This window comes from Cadophora gregata (assembly GCF_030347475.1).
Source record: "Cadophora gregata isolate MNR1 chromosome Unknown scaffold_7, whole genome shotgun sequence".
Taxonomy (NCBI): Eukaryota; Fungi; Ascomycota; class Leotiomycetes; order Helotiales; family Ploettnerulaceae; genus Cadophora; species Cadophora gregata.
In genome coordinates, this window is record NW_026695930.1 from 1,079,823 (window position 1) to 1,096,078 (window position 16,256).

Here is a 16,256-nt window from a genome sequence, read left to right on the forward strand (position 1 = left end):
GTGAAGGATTTTGGCGAGGTTGTCGTCGTTTGTCGTTGATGAGAAAGAGCTCAATTGCGAATGTGCGATTTCTTTCTCGCTCTCGGTTAGGTACAGTAGCGCAATCGGCTCTTTTAGGCTCCGCACCACGTGACTATCGATCAAACTTCTTTTTTGGCGAGAACTTCTTCCAAGAAGCAAAACAAATTTAGCCCCGAGACTCCAAGATGGCCAAGAAGAAAACGACAAAGTTGAAATCACTTTCCCAAGGAAGACCACCGACTATCAAGCTTCAAAAACAATCAATATCCAGAAAAGCAACCAGGACTCTCATCCGTGCACACCACACCCTGGAAAAGCAGAAAGCAAAAGCCCTTGCTGATGGAGATGATATCAAAGCTGCAATCATCACGAAGCAAATCGAGCAACAAGGCGGTATTGAAAGCTACCAACGAGCAAGTCTCACGGGCCAGACTAATGAGCGAGGCGGAGACTCCTCCAAGACTCTCATGGAATGGCTTGAGCCTGCTGTGCCAGCGTTGAAAGGGCTGGCGACCAAGGGAGAGACTGCTAGGTTGCTGGAAGTTGGAGCTTTGAGTATCAGTAATGCTTGCTCGAAGTCACGTTTATTTGATGTGGAAAGGATAGACTTGAACAGCCAGGCAGAGGGTATCAAGCAGCAGAATTTCATGGAGCGACCTCTTCCTCTTGATGGGAAAGAACAATTTGATATCATCAGTCTCTCTTTGGTTCTCAACTTTGTCCCGGATGCGGTTGGAAGAGGGAAAATGCTTCTGAGGACTCTCCAATTTCTCAAAGTTGCATCAGCCTCGGAAGGGCTGGCCAGCTTCTTACCCAGTCTCTTCCTTGTCTTACCGGCCTCTTGTGTTACGAATTCAAGATACCTGGATGAGGCGAAGCTGGAGAGCATTATGCGAAGCCTTGGTTATGTGGAGGTCAAGAAAAAGCTATCCAATAAACTCGTCTATTACTTGTGGCGAAAGGATGCTCCCAAGCCGCATCGGACGATTCCGTTCAAAAAAGAGGAACTGCGGTCAGGAGGTTCGAGGAACAACTTCGCTATTGTGCTGAAGTGAATCATGGTGCATCTGATGCCTGGGCTGTGCTGTTGGCCTGGAAGGAGTCGTGGACATTGGGATTTTCGGTGACGCGAAGCTGGTAGTACTCGCCCCGTCAAGGTTGTTGCTAGTAGCAGCGGTGTGGAAGTTTTCTCGAGACAATCCCGATCAAGTGCTGAGAGGGTCGTTGCTTGTATTTATTATGGCATATGGAGAAACTTCAACTTTGTACTTTAATCCCATGGTTTAAATACATTTCCACTTGATTGTGGCTTCATCCTCCTCCAGCACTAACCTGTCCAGCACGCAGGTAGCCCTGGAGAAGTTCATGACACAGCCATGCACTAAATTTGTGAAAAGGATTGCTTATATGCAAACTTCTAAAACATGTCAGCACAGAATGAGCACTATTCATTACGTGCAACTCCAGGCAGTAAACAATGACCTTCGCTTGCTCTGCTGTTTCAATGTTCTGCATTCGCGAGTCATGCCACCAAACATCGATCTTGCAACTGAGTCTCCTCCATCCAATAACCATCGGAGTCCCCGAGGAGAAGAATCTGCACGGCATGGGCCGTTCCAAAGCAACAAGTTTGATACAGGACTTGTGGGGAAGGACGACGAAAAATCGACGGTCAAATCTCCCCCAAGCCCGTGCACACTCTCGCTTCGTGCGGCTGCCGTCGGATATCGAATATTTTGTGGCCAGCGGCAGGGATCTTTTGCCTGCAGTTTTCTTATCTCTCCAAAGCTAAACTCTTTTCACTTTAAAGCTTCCCTGACAGGCGCTACCATGTTGAAGATTTGGTGACGGGAAAGGGTAAAGAAACGGTGTGAAATGCACTCCTCTCGTCGAATTTCTCAAATCTCAAGACCTTCATTGATCACGTTCGATCTGCCAATGACACCATCCTGCATCTTCGAGTTCTGTCCATAAAGCGGGCTATTTCCTGGGGATTTTTGTGGCGCTGCTCAAATTGGCAATCAATCCCTACTGGGGCGATAAGAGCAAACAAGCCTGCACAACTGCAGCAGCCTCGAACCAAAAGCCCGTTCCAAGTCCTTGCCCTCGAAACATTTTCCTCACGGCCCTTTTACTCGTCCTTCTTTCTGCAGAGCTTTCTTGTCTCTGACTTATTTATTCGTTGTATATATTTCGAGCTGGGGAACTTTGATAGATAGGTCTATCGCGATTTTGCAGATATCATGACGTCGAGAAGCAACCCGTCGAACTGGGACGAATACCAATATGGTACTTCAGCTGGCCATAGAGGCTCCGTGAGCTCCACCGGAGGCAGGAGTGTGAGATTTGGGGACCAAGAGGAGCCGGAATCTTCTGCTTTGCTTGGTACTCCTAGAGACAGATCGGAAAGTGGTCAACAGGGAGATCTTCGAAGACGCAGGTAAATTTCTCCCGTGAACTTCACACAACAAGTCCACTAACACGACTCACTAGATCCTCAATAGGTCTCCGATTAAATTCCCTTGCACAGGTTGGAGGTGTAAACAGTATCGAGAACTTTGCCAGAAGTTGGACTCGAGCTGCTGGTTTTCTCGAGGTTACCCCGCATCGACCGTCGTTCATATTTACTGGGGAGCAGGAGCAAGGCATAGATGACACGATTGAGTATGGGAGGACGGATGAGGAGTACGGACACCATCCAAGAACGTCTTTGATCAGGGCACATCTGCAAGAACATGGCAGTCCCGAGAATGCTGTGGAGGAAGACTCCGTGTTTGAACCCGAATCCGATCCTACTACGCCGCGTCCGCTCGACCACAAAGCATCTCAGAAGATGCGACTTGGGAGTGATATGGCAAGTGTGCAGGGTAGTATCAGAGGGAGCCCTTCTGTGTTTGCCATCCCTCCACACCTGGCCACACCACTTTCTGGCGCTTCAGGGACTTCCTATGGGACAATACGATCCGGATTGAGCGAATCGTCTATGATCCACGCAGGTCAATTATGGAAGCAACAACAAGCAAGACAAAGGATACATGGTGAAGGCGATCGGGAACCTCTTCTCGTCAAGGAAGTTGAGCAAGACGGGAAGATTGTTCTCGCTGTCGCCGGCCAGTCTACACTTCCACAGACTATCTTCAATTCCACCAACGTCCTCATTGGCGTGGGGCTTCTCAGTCTGCCGATGGGTATCAAGTATGCTGGTTGGATAATGGGGATGGTATTCCTTGCGTTCTCAGCGCTTGTTACAGCCTACACGGCTAAGATTCTGGCGAAATGTATGGACGTGGATGCCAGTCTGATAACTTTCGCAGACTTGGCCTACGTCTCATATGGGCAAAAGGCGCGGATAGCCACGAGTGTATTGTTCATGCTCGAGTTGCTGGCTGCGTGTGTTGCATTGGTTGTTCTCTTTGCGGATACCCTTGATCTTTTGATTCCCGGTGTTGGTGTTAATGAGTGGAAGATTCTGTGTGGTATTCTTCTGATACCTCTGAACTTTGCTCCATTGAGACTGCTCAGTTTCAGTAGTGTGGTTGGCATTTTCTCGTGTTTCTGCAGTACGTCAATTCCCCCTTCTTTTAGATCTTCCAGCAGGCGAGCACTGTTCCTTACTAGCCCACGTCACTAACCCTACACAGTTGTTTCAATTGTTTTCATCGATGGATTCTACAAGCCGCACACCCCAGGATCTCTCCGCGAGCCAGCAAAGACGTACCTATTTCCCAGCAACTGGCTTACCCTCCCCCTCTCCTTCGGACTCCTAATGTCTCCTTGGGGCGGTCACTCCGTGTTTCCCAACATCTACCGAGACATGCGACATCCACAAAAATTCGGTCGCGCTGTCAAAGTCACCTTCACCTTTACTTACGTCCTTGACTGTGCCACGGCTGTCGCAGGGATCCTCATGTTCGGAGACGGTGTGGCGACGGAGATCACTGCCAACTTGCTCAACACCAAGGGCTATCCCCGCATGTTGTCCATCATCATGAGTGTATTCATCGCCATTATCCCTCTCACCAAAGTACCTCTCAATGCCCGCCCCATCGTCTCAACAGTCGAAGCCATCTGCGGACTCGACACACTGTCCGTGTCCGATACACCAGTACTAACAGGTCTCTCCGGTTATACACGTGGCATCCTGCGTGTCATCGTACGCGTCCTTGTCGTTGTCGTATTCGTTATCATTGCTATCGTCTTCCCGGCTTTCGATAGCATTATGGCATTTATGGGCAGCTCCCTGTGCTTCACTATCTGCGTCATCTTGCCCCTCATGTTCTATCTAAAGATCTTTGGCAAGGAGATTAGTATGAGAGAGAGGATACTGGATTATGTGCTTATTGCCTTCTGCTCCATACTCGCTGTTGTGGGAACTGTATGGGCTTTCTTGCCGAAGACTTTGATTGGTGCTGAGTAGGCCGTCTCTTGTGTTTGATGTGTCTGTATTTATGTTGGCTCACAACGAGAGCCTGCGGAGAAGAAAAGTGAGTTTGTATATTGTTTTCGGGCAAGCGTATAATGAAATACTGGTGGTCATCTCATTGCATTTAGCGGGTTTCTGCATCAGCATTGGGAAGGCTGCGATGAAATCTTTGTATATATAGCATAGCGAGCTAGGGTGATGAATCTGGAAAATACGACTATTCTTGGCTTGTGAATGTCACCATCTGATCTATGTACGATTACTTAGCCGTGCTGCGATGTGCCATACACAGCTGGTAAAGTAGTCTACTCCGACGTTAACATTAGGGCTCGTGCTTTGGTATTCCTAGAGCTATACAATGTATAGACTGAATCCATGAGCGACCTCCTGCGAGTCTACAGGCTTTCAACCAAGACACGGCCTTCTCGCTCTCTCCTCTGATTATGTCCCAGCTCTCCACTAAGCGAGTAAATAAACAAAGCAATGTCAGCAATTCTGTGTCACCTACACGACGGTTGATGCAGGCCTGTCTAGTCTACGAACACATACTTCATGAACCAATTCAACGATTCGTGTGTCCTAAGAATAGCTTGGAGCTTGAACAATAAGTTATGGTTTTCACCTTCAATGAGATATGAGGGGATGTAACTTTTTTAGGAGGGCAAGGGATTAGTGCTTGATGGGGGCGGAGGCAATGGAATCGGACTCTTTGAGAAACGAGAGACAGTTACTGTAAATACAGGCGGTTGACATTAAGTTATGGAAACAGAAGAGATCTTTTGATGTCGTGTTGAGGACTGGTCACTAACTCGAAACAAGTATATGGTCTGCTAGGGCAACTCACTGTATTGCTCGAGTGGGATCAGGAAGTAATCATTCAGATAGAACTTGATGACTCCATCTGATGACGAAGATACGGCACTTCAATCAAGGATTTACAAATGGGGAGGATATATAGGGGTGGGAATGGGATGAAGATGTTCGATTCAGATTGAGTGAGCGGGAAGAACGTGTGGATCTATTTGCGGAAATCGATTGCTTTATTTCTAGTATCTATGATTAAACACCATCAGGTTTCCAAGTATTCAAATGCGAGCATAAAATTAGGGGCCAGTCCTAGTAGCACTCGCAACCATATCAACCATACTTAGATACCTACCTCACCTTCCCACCCTCACCAATCTCATTAAAACTCTCAATCAGAACGTGTCTCTCCTTATCCCCCTCACTCAAAGCAGCATTTCCCTCTCTCACTACCACAACAGCCTGCATACCTGCTTCCCTCGCAGCATCAACCTCCTCCACACGATCACTACAGAATAACCACCTACTAATATCCTCTATCTTCTTCCCCTCCACTCCTCTCATAGCCTCAAAAAACTTCACATAACTCCCCCTCTCACCCTTCATCCCCGCATTAACCGTATCAAAATACCCCTCGATAAACCCCCTCAGATCCCCATCCTCAGCCCCATCCCCCGTCACATCCGTGTACATAAACAACAACTTCTGCGCCTCCACACTGCCCGAGCTGTAAATCACGATTCTCCTCCCCTGCTCTCCCCACCTTCTAAATGCGGGAAGGACATCGGCAAAGAGCGGACATTTCAACTCGCCGGATTGGTAGCCAGAGAGCCAGATGTAGCCTTGGAGGTTCTTGAGCGGTGCTGCTTTGATGTCGGAGGCGACGAGGGAGCGGATGTGCGTGAGGAAAGTGTCGGGTGAGGTGGTATGTTGTGGCGGGAAGGCAGCGAGGTAGGGTGTGAAAGTGGGTGAGGTCCAGAGAGTGGGGAGGCTGGTTGTGAGGGTGCGGAGGAAGTAGGGGAACTAGAGAGAGGGGGCTTGGGTTAGTTTGCTTGCCTGAGAATGGGGTGATTTGGGCGCAAGAGTGAGTGCGTGGAGGTAAATGGGATACTGTTTGCTTTGTGGATTGGGGGATGTGGTCAAGTGATAATTCTTGGTGTAAGGGACTAAATGAGTGACTTGAGTGATGTGAGAATGAAATTGAGTCAATTGACTGCTTGGGGTTGCGGGGTACTGGTGGCGTATGCAGGGACCGCTTTGAAAGAAACAAAACTGAGACTCAGTGACAACTGAGACCTTCGACTAGCGAGCTGAGAAGAGAGATGTGATTGTGATAGTGGAAATTGCCCATTCCAGACATCCGACTTCCTTCAACGACTCGTGTAACCTTCGACCAATTACCCCAGAGTCCAGACTGCGGGGAGTAAGGTAAGAGAAAGACCAACAGATTTCAATCGGCACATATCCCGCGAGTCAACCACCCCTCCCCCGCATTATTGACTTCTGGTGGGAAGTCTGGAGATGATTGACCAAACAAATGCGCGCGGAGAATAAAGTCCCCAAGCCCAGCCACTTGACTGACATGACAGCTGCGGAATTGGTACGCTATGAACATGCAACCAACCGCGTGGCGAGTATTTTGATCTCGTGCCACTTTGACGTTCGATTTATGGGCTGGGTTGACTTTATCGTTCCACAGCGCCAGAAACAAGACTGGACAAGAGCGCGAAAGGCGGGCGATACAGCAGTTGGTGTACCTCCACGATGCAGCCTTGCTCTCTCGCCGTCGCAGGAGGTGGCGAATCATGGAATTGACTTGGGTAATAGGTTGGATCGGGGAGGAGAGGATTCGAGGTATCGCAACACTTGTCTGTGCCTCTTTTTCGCCCAGGTGACCCTAAAAGAGGAATATCTCTCGCTCATTCGGTAGGTCTCTCATCGCTTGCTGCGGCATTGGAATTGTATGAGGCGGCAGTCATGTGACGGATGGCCTTGCTTGATGAGGGATGGATGGCCGGAGAAAATGGTACCGGCATCGCGGATTAAGTATGAAGGAAAGTATTTGACTGAGAAAGGGAAATCGGCATGTTGGGAAGCGCGGCAGTCTGTGTGTTGGACTCGTACGGTACTGTACTTGCAGTACAGCTCTGGTAACCTCGCTTTCGCAAATCCCATGATATAAATAGAACGAGCAAATCAAGTGTCCTTAAACTTAGAGACAGCGCACCATGAGGCAAAGCATTGATTATAATATAAGAATCAGTACTTACGAGGACTTCCTTAACGAATGAAATTGGGCAGACCGTCCCTTCTGCAAGAACCAACCAACGAGTCAGCCATGTATCTTTTTCACGTGACTCATTACTCTTGGAGAGTTTCTCATATCAGATCCATCTTGGTCCAAGCTCCCTCTGAAAGATTCCCAGGAGGGAAATGGAAGTTGAAGCTGAGCGGGAGTCAGAAACCTACCGATATCCAACAGCACCCCATCGAATTCCAACTTCTCAGCCATCTCTCTCTCTCACCGTCTCCAACTAATTTCCCAGTTTCCCTGTCGCTCTGTACGGACTTCCCAACCGTGTCCTCTCAAGTATCGATCAACCACCTAGTCAATAGGAGAATCCGAGATTATCGTCGTGTCGAGATAGCGGTGTAAAGGAAAATTTTCTTCGCTGGATGTGTGTCTGTCTGATTTAGGCCCCCTGGCGACCAACGAGAAGCAAATCGCAAAGCTCTGCTCTGGGGATAGTAGTGGGATCTGGAACCACTCAAGGTGAGCGGGAAGAGCTGGGGGGGCTTGCAGAACTTGCGGAACTTGCAGTAGTGGTGCAGAGGGCGTGCAGGAAGGATGCAGAAGGTGGATTTTGGGTGGGTGGATGGATGGGAAGGGCAGGAGGGCAGGTAAGGTAACGTGCAGGAAAAGGTGCAGCTGGGTGAGATGCAGTGGGGCTCATGCAAGCCTTCCCTTTATACGAGTGGGTAAGGGAAGATTTAGCTGCGTTATGCGAGCTGCGAGGCGTGAATATGGATCTGGGAAGATGGGAGGAATGGGTGTATGCAGGTAAATGGATACTTTTGCTGCAGTGTATGTGGCTTTTGCTGGTGTTTTCTGTTGCGCTGGAGTCTGTGTGTTGTCGATTTACTTCCTTGGTGGTTGGCACGCCGGGAGAATTCGCTCGCTTCGGGGCTCGTGAGCCGGGAATGGGAATGGGAATGGAACTGGGGAATGGGACATGTGGCAAATTCTTTGCCTCTGTTTACAATACACTAGATGCATGGAATTTTAAGATTGTGATGGCGGTGAACATGTAGGAATTTTCGTTTTCAATATTTCGGATATTTTCTATTCGGGGACTGGAGACTTGCATGGCAGGTATGGGTTCTGGTCCACACAGTTCGCATGTGCAGGAAGCAGGCAGGTTGGTGGGCAAGGCAAGGCAAGGCAAGACAAGACCAGCAGTTCAACGGCCCCGCTGCGGGAGGGAGAATTTTTTGTTTTTGTTTTTGTTTTTATTTCTCTGTGCTCTTCTGGATGGAGAGGTTTTGGAAATGTCTTGCTTTCGATTTGATAGCCGTTGAAGAATTTTACTTGAAGACATCTTGTTTCAAAGATCGAAAGTGAGGAGGAAGACGACAAAGGAGACAAGTATGTGCACCTCGGACAGCCACTTTTCATTATTTACAATAACAGATATCTTCTGCGGCAGATGCGTTAAGGCTACGACTGTACTATAAAACGAGTGTGATAGCTTCAGGAACTGCTGGCAAGGCAGATAGAATTGTGGATCCCAATAGATTTGGATCTGGAGACAACGGGAAATTTTCACCTCACCGTTCATGTGCTTGTTCATGGCTCGCTGCAGCGGAAGCTCCCTTCTCAGGCCCCCAAGGTCCAACTACCTACTCGTACTGTCAAGTTCAAGATCAAGATCCAGTTAACAAGATCTCTGGGACCCACCCGGAAGAAGAGATTTCCCGGATAAGAGAAGAAGAGGGTCTAGACCTCTATCTTATCGATTAGGGATGCAATACTTAATGCAGCCAACCTCTGGTGAAGGTTTAAAATCTTGTCCAGGCCCAAGCTCAGCCGTATCTAGGGTCCTTATTCGCGGATGTGAACTCGCTGTTGGAGATCTTTTCGTTTCTTGATAGTAGATGCAGCGAGTGGATGGAAATAAGACTTTCACCGCTTTCTGGTGCTGCTGTTGTTTCGCTAAGCTAGCCTTGGCTCCTGGACTTTGGGAAGCTGGCAGGCTGGGAGGAAAATCTCAAGCGAAGCTCGCGATGGGAACAACGAAATTCCAGACGGGCTCGCTGTCTGTCGTTTCTTGAAACGGGCTCACTGTGGGGTCATGAAGCGCCAGCGCACGAATCTTCAAGCTCGACGTACGTGACGTGATGACTGTATCAGATTTGAAGTCAATTGTGGGGTTTGAGTCCCCGCGACAGCAGTGGGGTTGTCACAGATCCCTACTGTGCTGTGAAGATTCAAGCGATCGATCGGTATTGTGATGGGATGGAAGGTGGGTCAAATTTGGGATGGTTTACAGAAATAAAATAAATGGCTTTGGCGGAGAGTTCAGGTGGAGGTTTGGGGTCCTGCACGCTGAGAGCTTTCGTTTTCACCTCCGTTGTACAGAAGCTTGAAGCTTCGTGGCAAGCAAGGGAGAGCTGCCACAGCTTTCGCCATGTGGTACAGTATGGCGTTACGGAAGGTTGCCGTGCATTCTGCTCCGCTCTATGGATTGCTTGCCTTACCATCTGGTGGTGCCATACCAGAAAGTAAATGTCTTGTGGCAGTACGATGTTTTGGCGCCACGAAGCGAAAGCAGTTGCACTGTTTGACGGACGGCTTCCGCCAGCCCTTCAGTGTGTGGGAAAACAAAGACAAGATTACTGGAGAGTTTCAGGGTCCCGTCTTGTCCTTCTGGTCTTTCCGCACCTATGATACTCATGCGAATCCAGCCTCCAGCCCCAAGGAGTCGGAGATACGAATTCGAAAGATATCATGCCCCCCTACAGGCTCGATTGAGTTGATGTATGGGGCGATCCAACAGAGCGATCTGCCGCTGGGAGCGAGTTGGATGCTCTGAGCTTATCAGAGTTCCCACTGGCTAAAAGGGAAGAAGGGAAGCTCGATGCGTGGGGATCATCATACGAAACTGAAGCAACCAAGCAACAACCTAGTAGAGCTCCCTTCGTCGTCTACCACAGACCAAACACTATTTTCATTTTCATTTAGATGAGATATGATGGAATGATGATGACCGCCGCGACGGCCTCGCAGGGCTCAACGAAGCGAAAGACGTTTTACAGCACAGAGTATACTTGGTATTCAAAAGCCAATTCCCATGGGCAACCAGTCAACTCCCGAGACAACCCTTCAGATAGATGAGGAGGTGTAGGGCGGTTACTGGTGATAGGTTGTGTGTGTTGGCCGTAGTTTCTAGGCATTTTTAGATGTTTCTGATTTTCGGGCCTGAGGCATGACTGCGTCTATTCTGGCGAATGAATCCTCAGAGTAGTGAGAAGGATCGAGACTGTGTGTCGCTAGTAACTGCACATCGAGATGAGGTCCTGGGAGACTTCGCAGACTGCGAGGTCGGCGGCTGTTTTGTTGGCGAGGAATGAGATACTGGTATATCAGAGTTCTGGATGAATGTCTGGATAGATGGGTGATCTGCGGCGTTTCATCACGGGCGATACGAAGTTGGTGCTTGTGTGAGCATGTAAAGTCGTCATAAAGGCAATTTATTATTGACCAAGTAAAGTCACCTCCAAAGCTGACGACAAGGCGGGGAGATAGGGGGGTCTTTCGGTGGTCTCCGGTGTATCCGAATATCTTCAACATCTCCCTTGCTTTGATGCTTTCAAGCCATGGAAGACGGCTAAGGGGAATTGAAACCTTTGTGAGCTGATCACGACATAATTGGCCTGATGTGATGTCTCGGTGACGGGGAGGATCAATTGATCCTTTCGAAGTAAAGTAGTGGGAAATGCGGAGAATGGATTGCTTGCATGCCTTGTGGACGTCGAAAGAAGTCGACAGATTCTTCTTCTTTCTCGTCCGACGAGTCAGGAGAGGTGTCGTGAGATCCTTTGAGGTGGAAGTCTCGCAGGTGTCTCGTCACCCGTCACAGCAAGCATTCTTTGGTGGTGATTGAGGTCACACGACCCTGCTGACGATGTTTCCTCTTTTAGCGAGTCACCTCATTCACTCATTACCTACTCTCAAAGAAAGGGGAGCGGATCCGAACTCTAGGAAATTTACCTTAGCTGGTGTGTACGCAAGATTACGATGTGTCATGAGCGGCAGTTGTAAATTGGTACTGTACAGTAAAATGAGGAAGTGCAGACGGCATTTGAATTCCGACGGTTTCTGTGTACAGATCTCATGTTTCTGAAAGATGCCTCGTGGTCTGTTTCCAAGATTGCAGATTGCTCGATTGGGATGAGAAGCGGTCATCGGAGGGAGGGGTGTCTCGAGCTGTGGTGGACCTTGACCTTGGTCTTGCTGTCTTGCTGTGTTGTGTGTCCGTAACCTCAGGCATGAAATACGTTACAGCACAGTACGAGAACCTACCAAAATCTCGCTCAAGGTTGTCTCCTCCAAGGTTCGGGAGTGGTCAGCTTGGCTTGGCCCAGGCTGCGCCTACGCATGCAGCCCACAGGAGAACCAGGCGCATGCATGCATAAGGTAAACATTAAATAGTGGCCCCACAGCAGTCTGAGTCTGAGTCTGAGAGGTGCACCGTCCGCCAGCCAATGGTGGCAAGCTGAGTGGGCATTGGCGCGGTGGAAACCCGTGGAAACTTGCCAAAGCAGCTCTGGACTATGGCATCAGCCCCTCTCCACATCCTGCCGCACTCTCCATATGACTGGCCAGCTTGGCCGCGTTCCTGTCACTTGCCTTTATCCGACATTAAGTTCCGCCGCCGCTCTTGCGCCTGCTGGGATCCTTCACCGTGCCAGATCCAATTTGAGCGAGCCCGCCTGTTTCTGGCAAGCGTGGCCACGAGTCTGGTGTGGTGTGGTGGACTGGCGTGTGGCCCAGTGGGTTCGGTGGGTTTGCCGTACTTTACAGTACGAAGAGTAGCGCAATTGCAGCGCTGGAACTGTCTGGTTGGTCACTAAAACAGAGCCTGGCAGCGGATTCGATCCATCTGGAAGCTCCCTGAAGCAGCGCTGGGCCAGGCGAGCCAGGGCAGCGGAGAGCCGGTGCTTGCGAGCCCGCGGTGGACTGGGGGACTGGGGGACTGGGGGACTGGGTGCACTGAGTGGCCACCACTACTACTGGCCAGTGGCCAACAACAAGAGCAGGACGAGCAGGAACAAGCAGGGCTCAACAACAGTGGTGGCCAGCGGTTGCGACATCAACCCAAGGCCGACACCCCCGTCCTCGTCAGAGATCTCTAACTCGAAAGGGCATAGCTGGTCCCGCTCGTCGACTCGCTGTTGACTTGGCTTGGCCTGCCTGCCTGCCCTGCCCTGGATGAATCCTCGTCCTGCCAGTGCTTCTCTCACCTCTTCTTTCCTCCCCATCTCCATATCCATCCATCAACCCCAACCCCAACCCCAAGCACGCTGCACGATACTTAGGACTGGTCACATCCATCGTCGTTCGCAGTTTCCCTCTCCTTCCTTCCTTCTCTTCTCCGACCTCACCTCCTTCCTAATTACCTACTTCCTCGCTCTCGCTCGCCGCCTAATCATCACTTCTCTTGTTCATCCTCGCCTTCCCACTCTTCCATCGAGTCATCTCGCCGACCTCGCCCTGACCACCTCGATTCTGCGTCATTCCCAAGTGCTTCAAAGCAACAACAACATTCCTCAACCCACACAACCAATCAACAAGAGCATTGCACACTTGTGCAACTTCTCTGTGATAGATTTTTCGGAAAACATCATCGATCGACCATCGGCGAATCATCTCCTTGTTGCTCTTCCACTGCTCCGAGCTTCAAGCTTCAGTTCTCCATCCACGACACAACTCAGTTCGTCCCAAGCGGATAAGGCAGACGAAGAGCAAGCTCTTCGACTACCTGTTCCCTACAACCAAAACAACCAACACATGATTTCAACAACAGTTCCCGAGATTGTCTCCAGATAGACTTCAGCTTCCACCGATTTCCAATCTGACAATCTCGAACTCCGTCGAGTCATACAACTCCGATCATCTACGAACTTCTCGAGCCTTCCCCATCCATCACACACACTTCATTCACGACTACCATCTTGACACTTTGCAATTGACGTCCGTTGATTGTATTGCCTCGTCCGTTGACCCGTTACTCGTCGACCACCCACCTCACTCTTCCACAACAAACACGCTCCGGCAGTACGTTTGCTCGTACTGCTCCTGAGGATATCTCCATACCTCGGACACTCGTTCTTTACACATTTGACTTCCATGTCAGCATAACGACTTCTCATTTCTTTCCCGGACACTCGTCCCATCTGTTACGACCACCACACAATTCCCTTTGTTAGCGATTCGAATACCCATCAATGAGCCTCTGACCCCTACCCATCACGATACACATCCGGAGTTTTCGCCAGTTATCATTCTTTCGGCGGTTGAAATACATCTATATAGCGTTGCCAGTTTGATTATTCGACATTTCCACCATTCCGGTTCGGCTCTTCGACCACCCTCCCCAGGAGTCTAGCTCCGTGTGCCATCAACTTTGTTTAGAGAAAGACAAAAGCATTTCCCAACCGTACTGCTCAACTGCATTCTCTTTGGGACCAAAAACATTGCCGTTGTACTACTACTACTGCTTTTGCCGCTCTCACACCTAATTAACACATATCTACGTTATCCACCCACCAACACTCAACAACCTCACCTGCACGTTTCTCGAAATGGAGTGCCTCCGAGATAGATTCTACGACGGAGTCGTCCTTGATGGACGGTTCAGGACCGTATCTCCTCTCAACCATGGCTCTTTCGGCATGGTCTTCATGGCCGAGGATTTGACAAACCACGAGATGGTTGCTATCAAGTGCTTGACCAAGAAGTCAGCCATCACTGATGGAGACTATTCATTTGCTGTTGATGAGAAGTCCGAGGAGTTGGCCTGCCACGCACTCCTAGGCAACCACGCGAACATCGTCAATCTTATCCATTCATTCGAGACCGATGCCCACATCTACATTGTCCTCGAGTTCTGTGCAAGGGGTGACCTGTACGAGGCCATCCGAACTGGCACCGGCCCATTGGAAACCGAACACGTTCGCCGATTCATGCTTCAGCTGGTCGACGCCGTTGCCTATATCCACGACAAGGGCCTCTTCCACCGAGACATCAAGCCAGAGAACATCTTCCTCACCCAAGCCGGAGAGATGAAGCTCGGTGATTTTGGCCTCGCTACCACCGACAAGTGGACCTACGAGACGACTGTTGGAAGTGACCGATACATGTCTCCAGAACAGTACGATTCAGCTGGAGCTGGATATGCACCTGAACAAGCCGATATCTGGGCCATTGGTATCTGCTTGTTGAACATTCTCTTCTCTCGCAACCCGTTCACCACACCGACAGAATCGGACCCTCTGTTCTTGGATTTCTCCCGCGATAAGCAATCACTTTTCGATGTCTTCCCAACCATGTCTCAAGATACCTACGAAGTCATTGCCCAGTGCATGAGCTTGGACCCACGCAAGCGTTCATTGCAAGGTGCACGTGAGGCTCTCGAACGCCTCGTCAGCTTCACCACCTTCGATGAATCGTTGGATGACTTCTGTATGGCTGAGAGACGAGGCATCGCCAGTGCCAATCGGGAGCCTCTTCGTACTCCATCCATTCAAAGCCCTCAAGTGGACAATGGTTCCTTCCCATGGGCCAAGGCCTTGCATGCAAGCCCACCTCAACAATTCCGTCAGTTGTCAGTCATTGCAGACGACGAGAGCTACGACTCTGAGGATCTCTTTCCCAGCTCGGAGGAAAGCAATAAGGATTGGTTCTCTGTTGGTCAACAGACCCCGTCGTTGGCATCCATGCTTGACTCGTCTCTTGGAGCTTCGATGAAGTCGATGGCCATCAGACGGCCAATGAAGTCTGGACCTCCCAAGGCGAGCCTGACCCCAATCTCAGGCTCACTTCCAATTACCATGTCAAAGCCAAAGCCTCTGCCATCCCTTGCATCAATCTTCGGCAAAAAGAACGAGGTCGTCTCCAAGAGCTGGAGTGACCTTTGGGATGAGGACATCGAAGAGGAGGAAGAAACCGACAAGCAATTGAAGGCACGACAAATGCAGAATGCACGAACCTGGAGTCACGAGAGCAAGCACGATGAAGATGATACGATACGCCGCGGACCGTTGGAGCCGAAGAGCTCTTCTTTTGTAAATATTGCGAAGCCCGATACTGTTACCACCGCCAATGATATCGATGGAGACCTCGTTGCGGATGGCTTCTTCTTCCATGACACCCCAAAGGAGATGGTCATTCCGCAATACTCCCCTCGATACTCACCACCACCCAAGCGAACCACTGGCGATAAGTGGTCCAAGTTGGGAGAACGCAGGCGAGCGTACACTGGTACGTCAGACTCGGAGAAATCTCCCGAGTTGTGGAAGGCACGTCGGAATGTTGGATTGGGCTTCTCTGGGTTTGGAGCCGGCGTTGGAGTTTGGGACAAGTTGAATACTACTGTTAAAGATACTGCTGCTAGGGATAAGGGCAAGGGTTGCCCTTGGGCCAAGGAGAAGAGCCGTGATCATGGCTTCAAACGTCATGGCCATGACCTGGAATGGGTCGGGGGGTTCACGGACCTCCATTTATGAGTTGGGTTGAGGGTAAAATTTTACCTTCACTTGTAGTTCTTAGCACTATCTTTGTATACTTCTTGCTGGACGTGGCATCTATTATCATTAGGTGTCGCAGACAGTTGGGGGCATTGGAGATTCCCTGCTTGAACTCGCTTTTCTGTGTATTAGATATCTCCGGACTTGAAAATACCAGATAATTACCCACTCTACATATATTCCCAATGCATAGATTGAT

General features: G+C 49.8%; 4 protein-coding genes across 4 annotated transcripts; 3 read left to right on the forward strand and 1 right to left on the reverse strand.

The window, feature by feature from the left end:
- Window positions 1-206: 206 nt before the first annotated feature.
- Window positions 207-1,076, forward strand: ONS95_013109 (uncharacterized protein; the record flags this gene model as incomplete). The annotated part of the gene is made up of 1 exon (XM_058506744.1): window positions 207-1,076. One exon carries the CDS (start codon window positions 207-209, stop codon window positions 1,074-1,076), a length of 870 nt encoding a protein of 289 aa, XP_058357474.1.
- Window positions 1,077-2,264: 1,188 nt separating this feature from the next.
- Window positions 2,265-4,438, forward strand: ONS95_013110 (uncharacterized protein; the record flags this gene model as incomplete). Its single annotated transcript, XM_058506745.1, has 3 exons — window positions 2,265-2,461; window positions 2,515-3,581; window positions 3,663-4,438. The coding sequence occupies 3 exons, from the start codon at window positions 2,265-2,267 to the stop codon at window positions 4,436-4,438; spliced, it is 2,040 nt and encodes a 679-aa protein (XP_058357475.1).
- Window positions 4,439-5,599: 1,161 nt separating this feature from the next.
- On the reverse strand, window positions 5,600-12,373 carry UTR4 (enolase-phosphatase E1; the record flags this gene model as incomplete). Its single annotated transcript, XM_058506746.1, has 3 exons — window positions 7,718-12,373; window positions 7,519-7,559; window positions 5,600-6,271 (listed from the first exon to the last, which is right to left on the reverse strand). Exons 1-3 carry the CDS (start codon window positions 7,758-7,760, stop codon window positions 5,600-5,602), a joined length of 756 nt encoding a protein of 251 aa, XP_058357476.1. The 5' UTR covers window positions 7,761-12,373.
- Window positions 12,374-12,420: 47 nt separating this feature from the next.
- On the forward strand, window positions 12,421-16,223 carry ONS95_013112 (uncharacterized protein). Its single transcript, XM_058506747.1, has one exon. It carries the CDS (start codon window positions 14,114-14,116, stop codon window positions 16,034-16,036), a length of 1,923 nt encoding a protein of 640 aa, XP_058357477.1. The 5' UTR covers window positions 12,421-14,113; the 3' UTR covers window positions 16,037-16,223.
- Window positions 16,224-16,256: the final 33 nt, after the last annotated feature.

Coding starts and splice junctions, on each gene's coding strand:
- ONS95_013112 (XM_058506747.1), top strand. CDS start 14,114: ATGGAGTGCCTCCGAGATAGATTCTACGACGGAGTCGTCCTTGATGGA.